This window comes from Panthera onca, chromosome A3 (genome assembly GCF_046562875.1).
Source record: "Panthera onca isolate mPanOnc1 chromosome A3, mPanOnc1 haplotype 2, whole genome shotgun sequence".
Taxonomy (NCBI): Eukaryota; Metazoa; Chordata; class Mammalia; order Carnivora; family Felidae; genus Panthera; species Panthera onca.
Window position 1 is genome coordinate 13,551,013 of NC_138341.1, and position 18,019 is coordinate 13,569,031.

The window sequence follows — 18,019 nt, forward strand, 5'->3', positions numbered from 1 at the left end:
TTTATAAACATAGATTTTTTTATGTCTTAATAATATGTATGAGTAATAAAGTAGAAAAGCTACCAACCACGTACCTCATTATTTCCTCTCGATCTCCATGACTAGCATGTTCAGCTTGTATCTTTTGTCTTAATCTATTAATTTCTTTGTCCAGAATTGATGCAGATTTTTTTACTTCAATCCGTTCTGGGCAGATTTGTCTCGCTTGTGACATTTTCTCCTAAGGTAACAGATGTTTAGTATCTTTAAAACTTGTCTTTGACATAATTCATTGTACTACTTGTGTCCACAAACACAAAGTAAAGTTCTGAACTTAGAATCAGAATTTTAGATGTGTTTTAGTTACATTTAGTATCAATGTTATTTCTTTACACCTTATATTGAGACTAGTCTAGACTCATTTATAAATCTTCAACAGAAAATTGCATTACTATACATGACTTTAATAATTTATAAGAGCTCCATATGTTCCTAGGGAAACAAATTTCAAGTAACAGTAATGAAAAGTTTGGCATTTTTATGAGCGAGGTCAGACAGCTTTCTGTATGTTTTAGGATGGCCTCTGAACACCAAATAGTACTGAAAACACAAACAAAAAGATCTTTGTATTCATAAATAAAAAACCCAAAGCACTTTTACACATAGTAGTTTATATTCATAACATTCCATATAATAAGTCATAAACAAGTAAGATAATAGATCAGAATTTAAGCATTCTCCTAAGAAAAGTTAGAATTTATCTCTTCTAGTTAGAGCAACAGTGCCCTCAGCTTCTCTAAAAGCAGAACAGGGCTGCTGCTGACAGCTGTTAACAAGGGTATGTAGTAAGTAGGGGCTGAATTCCAGCCCAGCCCACACCCAAAGGAAGAGGTGCCTTTTTCTGACATAAAGCTGCTAATCACTTGCCAAGCTGGGCATTTCAGGAGCTATGTTAGCTGAGTGCGAGTCATTTTCCAAATCACTCAAGAGGCAGGAGATCAGCCTTGCAGACCAAGCCAAAGTCCTCTTTGTGGTAAGTGGTCTGTTTCAGTGTCCACACCCTGAGAGTTTCCAAGACTATTCCTTTCCTTGATACACTGAAGCACCTGTTATGCTACATGAAGTGGACAGTCATCGGACTGCTGGTCTATGTTTGGAAATCTGACATTAAGGAAAACACCTGAACAGCTGTGACTAAGGTTATAAACAAAACATAAAAGAAAAATGATGGATAACCTCCAGTTCTTTTTCTTTCATATCCAGTTCTCGTTTCTTTTTATTTAAAGTATCCAAGTGCTCCTTCTGCTTTTCTTCATAATGCCGCTTCCCTCGTTTTTGATTGTCCACTTCAGAATCAGCAAGGTTTAATTCATCCTGTTTGAATAAAGCCAAAATAATCTATAAAGAAAAGACTGTTTTGAAAAAACTGCCAGCATAGGTATAAAACTAACTGACAACTCAACAAAGTGGACAGGGTTATATTGCTTGCAGAGCCAAGTGTCAGAGCTCATATCCAAGTGTATGAATAGAAGTGAGGGGTTTCCCTAAATTAAGAAGTCACATTATTATATTCAAATCCTAACATGAAGCCTCCATATGTTACGGTGCTTTCGACCTTTTTTTAGTAAACAAGGTAGTTTTGTGGAAAGCCACATTAAGCCTGAACCTAAAACAAAGAAGTGTTGGATATTTACAGAGGTAGACTGGGTTTTAAAAAGGTGAGTCAGGGTGGAAGAGAAAAGGATGCAAAGAGATTTACCACTAAATTATTTAGTCATCATTCTGGAAATATAACCTCACAATTTTGGCACAAAATTTAACTGTAAAGAAACTATCTCAAGATCACCTTAAAAATAAAGAGTAGTGGACTATGAAAAGGTAAAAGATGCATATTATAATGCACAGTAACCCCTGGAAAAGAAAAGAGTTATGGCTAAAAAACTACTAGAAGAGATTTAAAAAAAGGAACACTAAAAATCACTTGGTTAATTCCAAAAGAAAAAAAAAGAGAGGAAATAGGAACCAGAACAATTAAAACATAAATAGCAGCTAACCATTACTTTCAAGATTAAATGCTTTCTTTTTAAGATCAAGTACAAGACAAGGATGTCTAGTTCCATTGCTTCTATTCAACACTATATTGTAGGCTCTGGCTAATTCGATTAAAAGTTAAAAGAGAAATAAAAAGCAGTGAAGATCAGAAAGGAAGGGTAAAACCACAGTTAAAAAGGGACATTATTTATGAAGAAATTTCAAAGGAAAAGTTTTTAAATTAATACGTTTAGAAAACTCACTCGATACAAAGCCAAAATAAAAATCAGTAATATTTCTACGTTTGGAACACTTTAAACATTAAAATCTATAACATTCACTACAGCACCAAAAACATCAAATATATCCCTGGAATACATACAAAACTCTTAAAACTCAGCAAGAAAGGCGTACAATGCAAGTGAACAAAGGGCAAAGATTTGATCAGACATTTCTCCAAAGAAGATATATAAATGAGCAATAAAAACATGAGAATTTGCTCAACAGTATTAGACATAAGGAAAATGCAAATCAAAACCACAACAAGAACATTTCACATTTAACAGCATGGTTAAAATAGAAACAGCATACAATAGCAAGCAGTGGTTGGCAAGGATGTTGAGAAGCTGGGACACTCAAATGTTGATGGTGGGAATATAAAGTGGTGCACTTTTGAGAATAGTTTCAGAGTTTCTCAAAACATAGGATAAGTGTGTAGCCTAGCAATTCTACTCCTAGGTATCTATCCAAAAGAAAATCATGTACATGAATGGTCATAGCAGCAGTGCCCAAATGGCTGTCAACTGATGAATAAATAAATTAAATGTGATATATGATTGTGTTTCATTAGACAATACAAAGGCACAAACTACTGATAACATGTTAGAACAGGAATGAACGCTGAAAACATTATACTAAGTGAAAGAGGCCAGTCACAAAAGACCACATATTGTATGATTTTATTGACATAAAATGTCTAGAATAGGCAAATCTATAGAAGCAGAAACAGTGGTTGCCAAGTTGTTGTATAGGACACAAGTCAAATCATCTCTTTTGAGGAACTGTGAATGGTGTTGTTTTAATTTCAGCCTCCATGTATTCATTGCTAGTGTATAAAAATGCAATTGATTTTTGCATGTTTATCTTGTATTCTGATACCTTGCTGACCTTATTTATTAGTTCCAAGAGTTTTCTTATAGTCTCCTTGAGGTTTTCTAAGTAGAGAATCATGGCATGTCAAATGGAGACAGTTTTATTTCTGTTTAATCTTATTTATAATCTGTTTAATCTTATTTCCTTTTCTTGCCATATTGCATTGGCTAGAACTTCCAATATTAACTACATTAAGTAAGTGTGGTGAGACAATCATTTTTACTTTCTTCATGTTAACTAGGTTTGTTAACTAGGTTTGTCTTCATGTTAACTAGGTCTTTAATCTGTTGAAGAAATTCTTTATTTCTATCTTTTTGAGACTTTTAAAAAATCATGAATGGGTGAATATTATCAAATACTTTTCCTGCACTGATTGATATATGATTTTCCTTCTTTAGCCTATTAATATGATGGAAAGAGTCTTGCATCTCCAAAATAAGCCCCATGTGGCCACTGTGAATAATACATAAAAAGGATATGTATATTATAATTTGTTTTGTTTGGTTTTGCAATGAATTCATTTAATCATGAAATGTAGACAATCAGAGACACATGGATGTAATGGTATCAAGGAAAAAAGCCTATCAAAATCTTTTCACTTTTATTAAAGGCTCTGACAACAACAGCTTCATAAAATGTTATGAAACTCTATTTGCTATACAATGAACATCTATTTCTGAGGAGACATATGTCATATAAGCAATGATTTAATGTGTAAAATAATCCTGAATTCTTACTATAAAAATATTTGGCTAAAACATGAAATATCTTTGCAATAAAAATGACAATGTAGCTTAAGTGAGACTTCAGAAATGTCTCCTGGAAAAAGTGGGAATGTTTCCTTTTGCCAGGCAAACTCTGAACAGTTAAGGTTAAGGTGCCATAAATTAGACAAAGCTAGAAAGGAACACCATGTTTCTAGAAAAGAACAGCATGCAACGTGAACTTCTTCCAGGTCAAACTGGCAACCACTTAACAACTTATCATACATAGGAAAAATACAATACGCTCATCAGAAGGAAATGGTATTACAAGATATAAACAAAACTCTTACTGAAGTCTTGAATAGCTTCAGAGAACATCATCACAGACTAGGTAGAGGCAATTTTTATGACATTAAAGGATTCCTTTATATTATGATAACTTCCTTAAATATAAATACAAGTCAAACAGACCTGTAACTCTGTGATCCTCTTAATCAAATATTTGTTTACAACCACACTCAGCTACTAGAGACTTTTGGATGTAAAGGTTTAACTCATACTAATCTGGACAAGCCAAGGCAGAGATTCTGATTTGGAGCCAGTGGGCTCCTGCTACTGTTGCTGCTGCTGCTTCCAGGTATCACTGGTGGGATCCACTTAGGTTTTCAGCTTTCAGTTGATGGATTACGTATTTGGAATGGTTTCCCAGTGGCCTCTAAAGACAAAGAAACCTTTTTGGATGAAGGCTGAGATTCTGATTTCACAGACCTGGAGCAGAGTCTCCTGAAGTCACTTACAAAGAATTATATTTGGATTTACGTTTCTTCTTCAACTGAGGATTTAACCTTTACTTCTTTTTTTCTTAATTTCTTTGACTTTATTTTCCCCCTGGTGAAGACTTCATCATTATCTTCCCTCTCACTAAAATCAGACTCTTCACCATTTGCAAAAGTCTGGTTCAGAGTCATTAGCACTATCGCCATTACAGCCTTCCAACCCAACCATCTTCCTCTATTGTATCACTGCCTTTGATGTTGCTTTTCTTTTCCCTTGAACACCATGAAAATCATCTTCCCCAGTAACCTTAATCCAAATCTAAATAATCACTGGCTACACTGCAACTGGAGATACACAGGGACTTACTCGTTGCTTCAGTTTTGCCACTGCCACATTTTTCAATGCTTTTATCGCCTTGTCCGCATCAACGGTGACTGTTGGAAGTTCCTTCACTGACTTCTAAGTCTCACTGGTAGAGCTTGTCATCTAAAGTCATCCTTTTTTTAAGAGATTTTCTTTTGTAGTGGAATATCTTCTTTCTGGAGATTCTTCAGGTTTGGTTTCCTTGTTTCTAGTTTTAACTCCTTTGGTGTTGTTCTGGGTTTCTTATTTAAAGGTGTGGTTGCAAAGCCCTCAAACTGAGTAATTGACCGGTTATTTATGTATCACAGGCAGCACCATAGCCCCCTCCAAAGCTGAAAACGTGCAGCTTTGAATTTCTTGTTCGCAGCAGTCTGTATATTGTTTTTCTAATGAATTGTTTAGTGTCATAAATTTCCTTCTCAGCAATGCTGTATTTATCCATAAATTTTGATAAATCATCTTCATTTCATTTGGTTCAAAATATTTTAAAATTTCTCTCAACACTTTCTCTTTGGACCATGGGTTATGTAAAAGGATGTTAGTTTCTTTTTTTTTTAATATTTTTTTTTTTAACATTTATCATTGAGAGACAGAGCGTGAGCAGGGGAGGGGCAGAGAGAGAGGGAGATGCAGAATCTGAAGCAGGCTCCAGACTCCGAGCTGTCAGCACAGAGACTGACGCGGGGCTCGAACTCACGGACCGCGAGATCATGACCTGAGCCGAAGTCAGACGCTTAACCAACTGAACCACCCAGGTACCCCAAAAGGATGTTAGTTTCACATGTTTGGAGATTATCTTTCTATTAAAAGATCTTTAATTGAGGATCTATTAAAGATTTCTAGTATGACTGCATTATGATTAGGAAACACACTATATAATTTCAATTCTTTTAAATTGTTGGGATTTTTGGTTTGTTTTGTTTTGTTTTTAATGGTCCAGGAGATGATCTATCTTGGTATACATGAAACAGGCACTTGAAAATAAGGTGTATTCTACTGTTGTTGGTAGTCTTCTCTAAGCATTGATTAGGTCCTGTAGTTTGATGGTGCTGTTCAGTTTTCTAAATCCTTATTGATTTTCTGCCCTATCAATTGTTGAGGGAATTCTGTCACATGTTGCAGCTCATCTGGTTGGTGCAGCTCTGCTGTTTGGTGCATACATTTAGGATTGCTATGTATTCTCGGTGGATTAACCCTTTTGTCATTATATGATGTCCTTCTCTACCTCTAGTAATTTTATTTTGAAGTGTACCTTATCAGATTTTAATATAGGTGTTCCTACTTTCATTTGATTATCATTTGCAAGATATATAAACTTCCATTTATTTATTTTCAACCTGTCTATAGGTTACATTTGAATGGACTTATAGTCTGGTCATGTTTTTGACCTAATCTGCCCATATGTGTATTTCAACGATTAATTTAGGCCATTTACATTTAGTGTAATTATTCATACATCAGGGTTTAAATCTGTGATTTCATTTTTTTTAACTTCTTTTTCCTGCCTCATGTGGGTTACTTAAACATTTTTTAGAATCCTGCTTTGATTTGTCTTTAGTACGTTTGAGTGTATCTCTGTGTACAGCTTTTTTAGTGGTTGTTCCAGGTATTATATATTTATATTATATATATTCCACAACATAGTCTACAAGTCATAATTTTACCAGTTTGATAAATCTTCCTTTCCAGCTTTTCAGGCTTCCTTATTTTAATATAATTGTCTTAAATATTTCCTCTACATATTTTATTTTATTTATTTTTATTTTTATTATTATTTTTTAACGTTTATTTACCTTTGAGATAGAGAGAGACAGAGCATGAATGGGGGAGGGTCAGAGAGAGGGAGACACAGAATCTGAAACAGGCTCCAGGCTCTGAGCTGTCGGCACAGAGCCCGACGCGGGGCTTGAACTCACAGACCATGAGATCACAACCTAAGCCGAAGTCGGACGCTTAACCAACTGAGCCACCCAGGCGCCCCTTTCCTCTACATATTTTAAAATCATCTCAGATATTATAATTTCATTTGCTTTCTGAACATTTTAAAAATTCAAGAAAAGAAGAAGGAGGCTACTGAATTTGGCTGTATGTTTAACTTGTTTTTCTTCTTTCTTGGTGTTCCAAAATTCCTTCTTTTATTGTTTTCTCTCTATTTAGAGAACTTTGAGCCATTCTGTTAAAACAAGTCTGCTGGCAACAAATTCTCTAAGTTACCCTTCATCTGAAAATGTTTCAATTTTTCTTTAACTGCTGGAAGATATTTATGCTGGACTTAGATTTTGGGTTGGCTGGTGTCTTCATTCAATACTTGAAAATGTGCTACTTCCATATGGTCTCTATGGTTTCTGTTGAGAAATCGGCTATCATTCAAATAGTGTTTTTTCCCATATAGGTGATGTTTCTCTCTTGCTGCTTTTAAGACTTTTTTTTTTTTGTCTTTAGTTTTCAGAAGTTTGACTATTATGTGTTTTATGGTGGATTATTTTGGGTTTATCTTGTTTGGAGTTCACTCACTTTCTTAATCTGTAAATTCAGACTTTTTGCCAAATTTGAGAGGAGTGTGGTTATTCTTTCTTGGAGTACTTTTTCAGCCCTGTCCTCTTTGCCCTCTCATTCTGGGACTCCAATGATACAAATGTCAGATATCTTTTTTATATAATTTCACAGGTCTTTAAAGCATTATTTATTTTTCAATCTTTTTTTTTTTTTTTTTTTGGTTTAGTCTATTTTCTCTCTGTTGTTCAGATTTATAAAGGACAAAAAGGAAAAATTATGAACTACATGTTCAATACATGTGATAAATGTCAATGAAACAATATAGTCCCTAAGTAGAAAACTTAAATAGCTCAGTATCAACTAAGGAAATTGAATTCATAAAGAAACTACTGTCCACAAAGAAAATTACAGGCCAAGATAGCTTTGCTGGTAAATTCTATTAGACATGTGAAAAAGAAGTAATTCCAAATCTACAAAAACTTTCAGAAGAGGGAAGGGGAACACTTCTAAACTCACTCAATAAGGCCACTTATAGGGGAACCAGGGTCACTCAGTTGGGCATCCAACTTTGGCTCAGGTCATGATTTCAGTTTGTGAGTTAAAGCCCTGTATCAGGCTTTGTGTTGACAGTGCAGAATCTGCTTTGGACTCTGTCTCCCTCTCTCTCTGCCCCTCCCCCACTCATGCTCGCTTGCTTGCTCTCTCTCTCTCAAAAATAAACATTAAAAAAATTAATAAGGCCAATATAGCCATAATAAAAAAAGTCAAACATATCACAGAGAATCAAAGACTAATGAATAAACATGGGTCAAAACTCTTCAAGAGGCTGTGAGATATTTTTACGTATATGTATATACATACATATATGCATATACAGTGGACTAATGGACTATTATTAATCATAAAAAAGGAATGAAATCCTGCTATTTGCAATGACAAGGATGGAGCTAGACAGTATTATTATGATAAGTGAAATAAGTCAGAGAAATACAAATACCATGATTTCACTCATATGTGGAATTTAAGAAACAAAACAAATGAGCAAAGGTGGGGTGGGGGGAGAGGGAAATCAAGAAACAGCCTCTTAATTACAGAGAACAACTTATGGTTACCAGAAGGGTGGGAGGTGGGTGGGGGATGGATTATAGGTGTTAAAGGAGTGCACTTGTCATGATGAGCACCAGGTGTTGTATGGAAGTGTTGAATCACTATACTATATACCTGAAACTAATATTACACTCTATGTTAACTGGGATTTAAGTAAAAACTTTAAAAAAAATCTTCACTAAATTTTTGGCAAATAGAATTGAATCATTTATAAAAAGGAAAATAATGATGATCATGTAGGGTTTGCCAAGCTTTGTTTAATAGCTGGCAAAATAAAATCAATATTATTCTCCGTATTAATGAAAAAAGAAAAAGAAAAACTAGATGATTATGGCTTTTAACAGCAATCCCACACCTAGGTATTTAACCAAGAGAAATGAAAACTTCATTTCACATAAAAACCTACACTTGAAGGTTTATAGCAGCTTTCTTCATAACCATCAAAACTGGAACCATCCAAATGTCCTTTAAGAGGTGAATGAATAAGCAAGCTGTGGTACATCCATATACATTTCAAATACACTACATTACATGAAAGAAGCCAGGCTCAAAAGATCACAGACCATATGATTCCATTTATATGATGTTATGTAAAAGGTAAATCAATAACGATGGAGAACATGACTGCCAGAGGTTAAGGGTGGGGGAGGTTTAACTAGAAAGGGGCAAAAGAAGGGAATTTTGAGGAGGACGACAGAACTGTTCTATATCTTGAGGTGTTAGGTACACAATTCTGGATTGTCAAAATATGTTAAGTGTACGCCCAAAGAGTGAGTTTTACTGTTTGTAAGTTAAAAGACTCATTTTCAAAAGTACTATTTGTAAAATAATACAGATGAAAGAGGAGATCAGGAGCTCTAGAAAATATGTTACTCAACTACTGTAATTACTCAAAATATAGCTCTGTCATGATAAAGATGTCAAGGTTGAGGACACATGTGAAAAGTTACATAAAAGTAGTTCATGAAATGTGAACACAAACCAAGCAGTATTTCTAGCATTTCTAAACATTAAATATAACACTTACGTGATTCTGAATTCACGTATAGCTAAAAGTTAATAAACTGATTGTCATTAAGTTTGCATTTACTTACTCCCCCTCATAATTCATGTGAATGGTGGCCAAAACACATTCTCCCTGGTTATTGTGAAAATGGAAACGTGCCTTATATTAGGGGATGCCTTATATGCCTTATACATATAACACGCAATTTCTTCAGAGAATGTGTAGATTGGTGAAAGATTTTAGAAGATGATATATGCACATAGCCATTAATTATGGCAGCTCTCTTAACAGATTACATTCTAGTCAATTTGGACATTTAAAAAAATACACAGATTTCCAGAACTCACCTCTGGAGATTTTATTTTAGTTGGCCTGGAATCCATGAATCTCAATTTTTAAAATGGCTCTTGATTTAAGAACCACCAAAAGAAAGTTCAGACTGGCAGACAGTGTTTTCATTTAGTTTGATATACAAAGACTTCTACACTATTCCTCATTGTAATAGCTCCCAAACTGGACACCCATATGGTCCATCAATAAGTAAATGAATAAAAAATGATATATCAAATACAATGGAATACTACTCAGCAATACAAAGGAGTGAATTACTGATTCAAGTAAAATATGAATATCATAGTCAAAAAGAATAATTTTTATTTTATTCACTTTCAAACCATAGTATAGACATTATGTGCTAGACAGTGTGTTATGTTCTGAAAAAGGTCAAACCCCCCAAAAATTAAGAGTACATAATGTGTGATTCCCTTATATATAATTCTACAAAATGTGTAGAATTACACAGAAATTATACAGAAATAGTAAGCAGATTGGTAATTGGGACAAGGGGGACGGGTAAGGAGAGAGAGATGACAAATGGACATGGGGAAACTTGTGAGTGTGAAGGACATGTTCCTTTCTCTAATTGTGTGGCTTCACAGATTATACACGTCAAAACTTATCAAACTGTACACTTACATGTGTATTTACTATACATCAATTATATCTCAATAAAATGTTGTTGTTTTTTTTTTAATATCCTGATTTTAAGAACCACCAAATTAAACTCCACTCAGTTGTTGGTTTGATTTTTGGGCCCAGCATTGGTCATACACACTGTGATTATCATGGTCAGCCTCAAGAGTGACAGTTATAAACAGAGAAAAAACACAAACTAAGACAGCAATAACAGCATCATGAAAGACAGAATATGTGGAAGTATCCCAAAAAGGAAAAGAACTTGTGAAATATCTTAAAAATTGAAAACATTTGCCCCATATAATGCAGGATTTAGGCTACCCTCCATCATAAGAACACAATTTACTGCATCTTGTTCACACTGCTGAATAACTATCACCCATGGTAGATGTCTGATTATAAGAGTTCTAGTAAAACTTCCACGGAGGATGGAGATAAGCTGTTCATTTACTTCAAGCAGTTTATTTGAATTTTTATGTTTTATGTAGTAGGAGACATTACAATTAGAAAATAGAGTAACTTATGAAAGAGGATGGTTGAATGCTAAGTTTTCTAATCATTTGTGGTAGGAACTTTGAAACAGTCCCCATATTTGCTTCAGGGAGCCAGAGGGGTAAAATGACCATGAGATCAAAGTGACCTGAGCTAAAGTCGGACGCTTAACCAACTGAGCCACCCAGGCGCCCGCAATTTTTTTTTTAATGTTTTATTTATTTTTGAGAGAAAGAGCACAAGTCGGGGAGGGACAGAGAGAGAGGGGGACAGAAGATCTGAAGCAGGCTCTGCACTAAAAGCAACAAGCCTGATGTGGGGTTCAAACTCACCAACTGCAAGATCATGACTTGAGCCAAAGTCAGACACTCAACCAACTGAGCCACCCAGGAGCCCCTTATCTTGGAATTTTTAAAAGCAGAATCACCCTTGATCCAAACAAACTCTCTATATCAGGCCACGTTTGTGCTGGTTAATCTTCCCTCCTGGCAACTGTGGAAAGTTACACACTTAACTCATAAAACAGGATGAAAAGAAACTCATACGATGTTACTCTCCCTTTCTCCACACTTATCATAACAGACTTCTCTTATGTACTTAATAAATTTATGTCCTAGGTACCATCACATTTAAAACTAAAAGGGAAGCAAGAGAGTATTTTATTTCATTTCATCTTATTGATGACATGAAGATCAAGAGATTTGAACAGTTAACATTCACCCTGGGTTAGATGAGAACTAGGAGGGATTAGGTCTAAAATTAAAGGCTGATGTAGCCCTAAACCTATAGCATTTCTAAGCTTTAAGAAGTTACAGCCTTTTAAAAATAGGCTGGGGTGATAGAAGGAACATAATCCTCAAAAAATGTCATTCTCTTGGATGTCTAAGTAACCAGTTTTATTCGGCAACATTGGACAAACTGCTACAGCATTATTACTGCCACTTGCTTCATATAAATCTATATTAATTATGAGGTTTTAAAAACCTATGAAATATTATCTTATAATTTTTACATTTTATTTGTTTTTTTTTAAATATGTATTTTTCAGAGAGAGAGAGAGAGAAAGAGCATGAGTAGGGGAGCAGCAGAGAAAGAGGGAGACACAGAACCCTAAGCAGCTTCCAGGTTCTAAGTCAGCACAGAGCCCGACACGGGTTTCCAAACTCACAAACTGTGAGATCAAAGTGACCTGAGCTGAAGTGGGATGCTTAACCGACTAGCCCACCCAGGTGGAATTTTTTGGTAATGTTTTATTTATTTTTGAGAGAAAGAGTACGAGTGGGGGAGGGACAGAGAGAGAGGGGGACAGAAGATCTGAAGCAGGCTCTGTGCTGAGAGCAACAAGCCTGATGTGGGGCTCCAAGACACGAACTGCAAGATCATGACCTGAGCCGCAGTCAGACGCTCAACCAACTGAGCTATCCGGGTGCCTCTTACTTTGGAATATTTAAAAGTACAGTCACCCTTGATCCAAATAAACTCCCTATATCGGAAACCGAGAGCCTCCTACTCCAATAATGCAGACCATCTACCTTTGTAGGCTCGATGTGGGCCACACTCCTTGTCTGACAAATTTAACTTGCAACTAAAACTGAAGCATCAAATTCGCAGTGTAAATCAAAACAGACTGTTTAAAGTGAGAAAAATATTCCTTATACCAAAATTTCATGACTATATATCTAAACAGTGTACTTTACCCCCACCACCCTTGACACAAAATGAACAACTGTCCAACAAGCAAGCAGATGACATCTCGAAGCTGCTAATATATCACGATGGCAGTGTCTCAGGAATTAAATTATTTTGTTAGCCATATCCTGTTGGTCCTGCCGTTATGGATGGCTAATGTGACATGATACTGAGGAGGAAAAGCCTCCTGGCTACCAGCTGACTGCATGCAAGTTCACCGAAGGACTCGCCTCCTGGCTTTCAGTTATTTGCAGCCAGGGCAAAGAGCTAAGATCAAGAATCTTTACTGCATTCTGCCCATATTTTCTGCTCTTAAACTTATTCAAACTCCCAATCCCAGGAGTTGCATTAGCCTAGAGATAGATACCTACAAGAACAGAATACAGCTTACTCTTCTTCATTTCTTGCTTTGAATTTTAAGTTGTCTGGGATGAATAATTTAGGTGCAATTTTACTTTTTCTAGATTAACATATTTCATCATTTTGATTTTAAGTCACCTTGTTCAATCCCTTACCCATTTAAAATATTTTTTTAATCTTACTTTTGTTGTAACTTCATTGTTCTAATTCCTGAATTCTGAATTCTACCTAGTCTATTCTTGATGATTTTAATATTTATCTTACTCCTTCTTATCATTTTCTTTTAAAAACTAATTTTGTCTTTTTTTATCCTTTTGCCTTTTTCTTATTTCCTGTATGTAGCAAATGCTTTCTTAATTATTTTTCTCAATATTATCTTTAATACATTTCTCTTCCTCACAATTTTAATATTTAAACTTTATATTCTTCTTCATCAGTTAACTTATCAGTCTGTTTTCCGATTTTTCATTCGTATCGCAAACAGAAAAGAGTTAAGCCACCCTGGGTTACAGAGGCAGGCAGGACCCCAGCTCCTGGGCAGCACCTCCAGAGAGACCACCGCAAACAGGGTGTTTGCAGGCAGCACATGCTGCACCTTCCTTTAATATTCTCCCAACTCTAAGTGAGGTCTTCCAAAATTTTCAACGGAGACAAGTAGAGTAAACCTTACATGCACAATTCTTTTAAACTATTAAAATACCTAAATCCATTTTGATTCAGCATACCCCCTTCAGATTCTTTTTTTTTAAGCTTATTTATTTTGAAAAGGAGAGAGAGAGCCTGAGCAGGAAAGGGGCAGAGAGAGAGGGAGAAAATCCCAAGCACGTTCTGTGCTCTCAGCTCACAGTTTGTGAGATCATGACCTGAGCAGAAACCAAGAGTTGGACACTTAATCAACTGGCCCACCCAGGCACCCAAGATGCCTCGGCCTCTTAAAATATGCTATTCCTTCTTCTCAGACTCTTATAAATAACATTTAAAGTTCTGAGAACAATTGAGCTATTTGTAAAAATGATAATGACAATAATCTATTGATAACTAAGCTAAACAGGGAAAGGTATACTATTTAATTGTTAAATAATTTTATTTCCCTAAATTTGGTTTCAAAGAGCATGTGTTAAAAAAAAAAAAAAAAGTTTTTTTTAAAAAAGACCAGTTTAATTCAGCCTGGAACATAATAGAAACATGTCAATAAACAAGAATTTAGTAGCATGCCATTTCAAGTTGGCTTTTAAATCTAATCTACAACTTTTAAAAAAAAAAATTTTTTTTAGCATTTATTTATTATTGAGACATGAGAGAGACAGAGCATGAGCATGGGAGGGACAGAGAGAGGGGGAGACACAGAATCTGCAGCAGGCTCCAGGCTCTGAGCTGTCAGCACAGAGCCCAACACGGGGCTCGAATTAACTCATGAACTGTGAGATCATGACCTGAGCTGAAGTCTGACACTTAACCAACTGAGCCACCCAGGTACCACTTTAAAAAAATAATAATGTTTATTTTTGAGAGAGAGAGAGATAGCGTGAGTGGGGAGGGGCAGAGAGAGAAGGAGACACAGAATCTGAAGCAGGCTCCAGGCTCTGAGCTGTCAGGCCAGAGCCCAATGCGGGGCTCGAACTCACAACCTGTGAGATCATGACCTGAGCCGAAGTCAGATGCTCAACCGACTGAGCCACCCAGGCGCCCCCAATCTGTAACTATTTTTATACAACTAATCCTTGAATTACTGAAGGAAAGCCAAGAGAGACAACAGAGTAGGTGAGCACAGAAGCAGGGTGGATGGACAAGATATCCCTGCTTCTGGTTCTAAACAAGGAAGAAAAAAAAAATCATCACAAAATAAAGAGGAAACAAAAGCTGTAATCTAGGAGAAACAGAAATTTTTAGCAACTTATTTTCCTAAAGACATGAACAGAAGTGTTTAATTCTAATTGGCCTACTGATGAAAATTTGGTTTGTATCCCATTTTATTTGGTTGCATTTACATTTAACCATAAATTCTGTTAGGGCGGTATCTAGCAAGTACAGTGTGGATACACTGCTGAAACATAAAATACACATATAACAACAGAGTAACAGTAACATACCTTAAGTGGTTCTGCTAGGTCTGATAGCTGGTTAATTTTCTGTTTAATCGCATCATACTTGTTTTCTGCTTCTATTTTCAGATTTTTAAGATGTTCCATATTTTCTTTTTGTTGTTCCATATTTTTCTCAACCATTTTCATTTTGATTTTATTTTCTTGAGCTTCATCTTCCTGGTCACATTTATAGAACATAAGGAGTTAATTAAAATACTTAAGTATGAAACAGAAAAACAGTGCAAATGATTCTGAGAGAAGAGAAACTACAGGATCCAGGCGATCCAGTGAAAGACAAATACAAAGAGCACTAGCAAATTTTCATACCCTTGGTGGTAAATCAGAAAGTAGAAAATGATTCAACAGTAAGAAAGACTACATATGGGAGACAAGTGAAACTATACTGTGCTTGAGGTCATAATCATAAGTAAGATTTATTTTATCTAGTTACTTTTTCTTTCAAAACGCAGTGTGCATACATATTTATCATGTGCTAGACAGTATGTTAGATACTGAGTAAACAAAAATAAGACATAGCCCATACCTTTAAGAAACCTAAGGAATTAAAGCAGAAAAATAAAAAATGGAGAATAAGATCACTAATAAAAAACGAAGACAAATAACTCATTAGCTTAAAGCTCCATCAGTGCCAGGACTTTATCTGTCTGGTTCACTGTTATATCCCCCAGCACTTAATATGGTGCCTGGTGCAGAGTGGACATTCAATAAACATTTATTCATTTTTTTTTAATTTTTTTTAATTTTTTTTATTTTTTTATTTAAAAAAAATTTTTTTTTTCAACGTTTATTTATTTTTGGGACAGAGAGAGACAGAGCATGAACGGGGGAGGGACAGAGAGAGAGGGAGACACAGAATCGGAAACAGGCTCCAGGCTCTGAGCCATCAGCCCAGAGCCTGACGCGGGGCTCGAACTCACAGACCGCGAGATCGTGACCTGGCTGAAGTCGGACGCTTAACCGACTGCGCCACCCAGGCGCCCCTTATTTTTATTTTTTTAACGTTTATTTATTTTTGACACAGAGAGAGACAGAGCATGAACGGGGGAGGGTCAGAGAGAGGGAGACACAGAATTGAAACAGGCTCCAGGCTCTGAGCTGTCAGCACAGAGCCCGACGCGGGGCTCGAACTCACAGACCGCGAGATCATGACCTGAGCCGAAGTCGGCCGCTTAACCGACTGAGCCACCCAGGCGCCCCAAACATTTATTCATTTTAACAAGACGGTAATCTATCTACTGCACTGCTTACTGTAACTTAGAGAAGCTAAGCTGAATGTAATAAACAGTTGTCTGAAAAATAAAAGACTAACAAATGTGTGATAAAATGAGAACCAATTTCTTAGGGGAAAAAACCTCAACAATGAAGATATCAACTGCAACTGACTAAAAGATATCCATTAATATTAATACTGATTAACTCTGAACAAAACTATGCTAGGCAGTCTGGTTTGAAAGGCCACTGTTTAGAAGCATGCTGTTCAAGTTTTGATAGCTTTATTACATGTAGTAGAAGACAAAATCAATTATCATGCATGCAAGTTGCACATACAAAACATTAAGGAACCTGAATGCTACAAGCCAGGTAGTGTTGACCTTATTTGGAAATAAAGATAGCAATTATAAAAGGTAGCATAATATAAAGGATTTTAAAAAAAGCTTAGAGTAGATGTTATTAACCTAAATGACAGCTTTGTATTTCATTTTATTTTTAATTTTTTTAACATTTTTTATTTATTTTTGAGAGACAGAGAGAGAGAGAGAGAGAGAGAGAGAGAGAGACAGTGTGAGCGGGGGAGGGGCAGAGACAGAGGAAGACATGGAATATGAAGCAGGCTCCAGGCTCTGAGCTCTCAGCACGGAGCCCAATGTGGGGCTCGAACCCACGAACCACGAGATCATGACCTGAGCCGAAGTCGGACGCTTAACCAACGGAGCCACCCAGGCGCCCCTGACAGTTTTGTATTTTAACATTACATGTAAATCAAGGAAAAGAATCTTACCAACGTTGCGATATCTACAGACTGGTGTTCTTCTATATTCTCAAGCTCCCGAATTTCAGAAATACTTTCTGTTATTTTTACCTGAAAGAAAAGTATTTCGATTTTAGTAATATAAAATAAATGAAACAGGCATCTGGCAGGCTCAGTTGGTAGAGCACACGACTCCAGATCACAGGGCTGTGAGTTCGAGCCCCCACATTGGGTGTAGACAAAGGAAGGAAGGAAGGAAGGAAGGAAGGGCCCCCCAGAAAGGATGTATTTTGTGGCAAATGACAGAGACACATTAGTATTGAATGAACAAAAGGAAGTTGCGTATAAAGTCTGTCACGATCATCCTTATTGCTAATCCAGTCCCATGAAAAAAGGATGTAAACACTCCTCCTTAGCGTTAAAATGATGACAGTGTTGACCCTATTGAGAAAACCCTTTTCTGAAAGGTGGAGGTTATGGCAAGATTACTTCAATACGCTGCTTCACAAAGTACAATCCAAGCATGCCCCGGTGCTTCTGAGATTCTTTCAAGGGGTCATGAGGTCAAAACTATTTTCACAAAAGCACTACATTATTCACCCTTACTATCACTTTCTCACGAGTGTGCAAAAGGTTTACAACTATATGATGGGTAATTATGCAAGAGACTGACTGCAGAAGCTGATGTGATGATTCAGTTGAGTTTTATCAAGCCAGATATTAGAGGTTTACAAAAATATAAAAATGTCAAGTTTCTCACTATTTTTGGTTTTGGAAAAATATAGCTATTCTCCATCAAAACATTATTTTTGTG

The 18,019-nt window shown here is 36.0% G+C and overlaps 1 protein-coding gene and 1 pseudogene across 2 annotated transcripts in view; both read right to left on the reverse strand.

Annotated features, from left to right (window-relative positions):
- The window catches only part of SMC6 (structural maintenance of chromosomes 6), a 79,293-nt gene that overhangs the window by 15,255 nt on the left and 46,019 nt on the right, over window positions 1–18,019 (reverse strand). For both annotated transcript variants that reach the window (XM_078444960.2, XM_078444959.2), the window contains exons 19-22: window positions 17,236–17,316; window positions 15,222–15,392; window positions 1,216–1,353; window positions 75–220 (exon numbers count right to left, since the gene is read on the reverse strand). In XM_078444960.2, coding sequence (XP_078301086.1) covers window positions 75–220; window positions 1,216–1,353; window positions 15,222–15,392; window positions 17,236–17,316 — 536 coding nt within the window. The remainder of the gene's footprint in view (window positions 1–74; window positions 221–1,215; window positions 1,354–15,221; window positions 15,393–17,235; window positions 17,317–18,019) is intronic.
- Window positions 3,900–8,243, reverse strand: LOC132689374 (RAD51-associated protein 1 pseudogene; annotated as a pseudogene).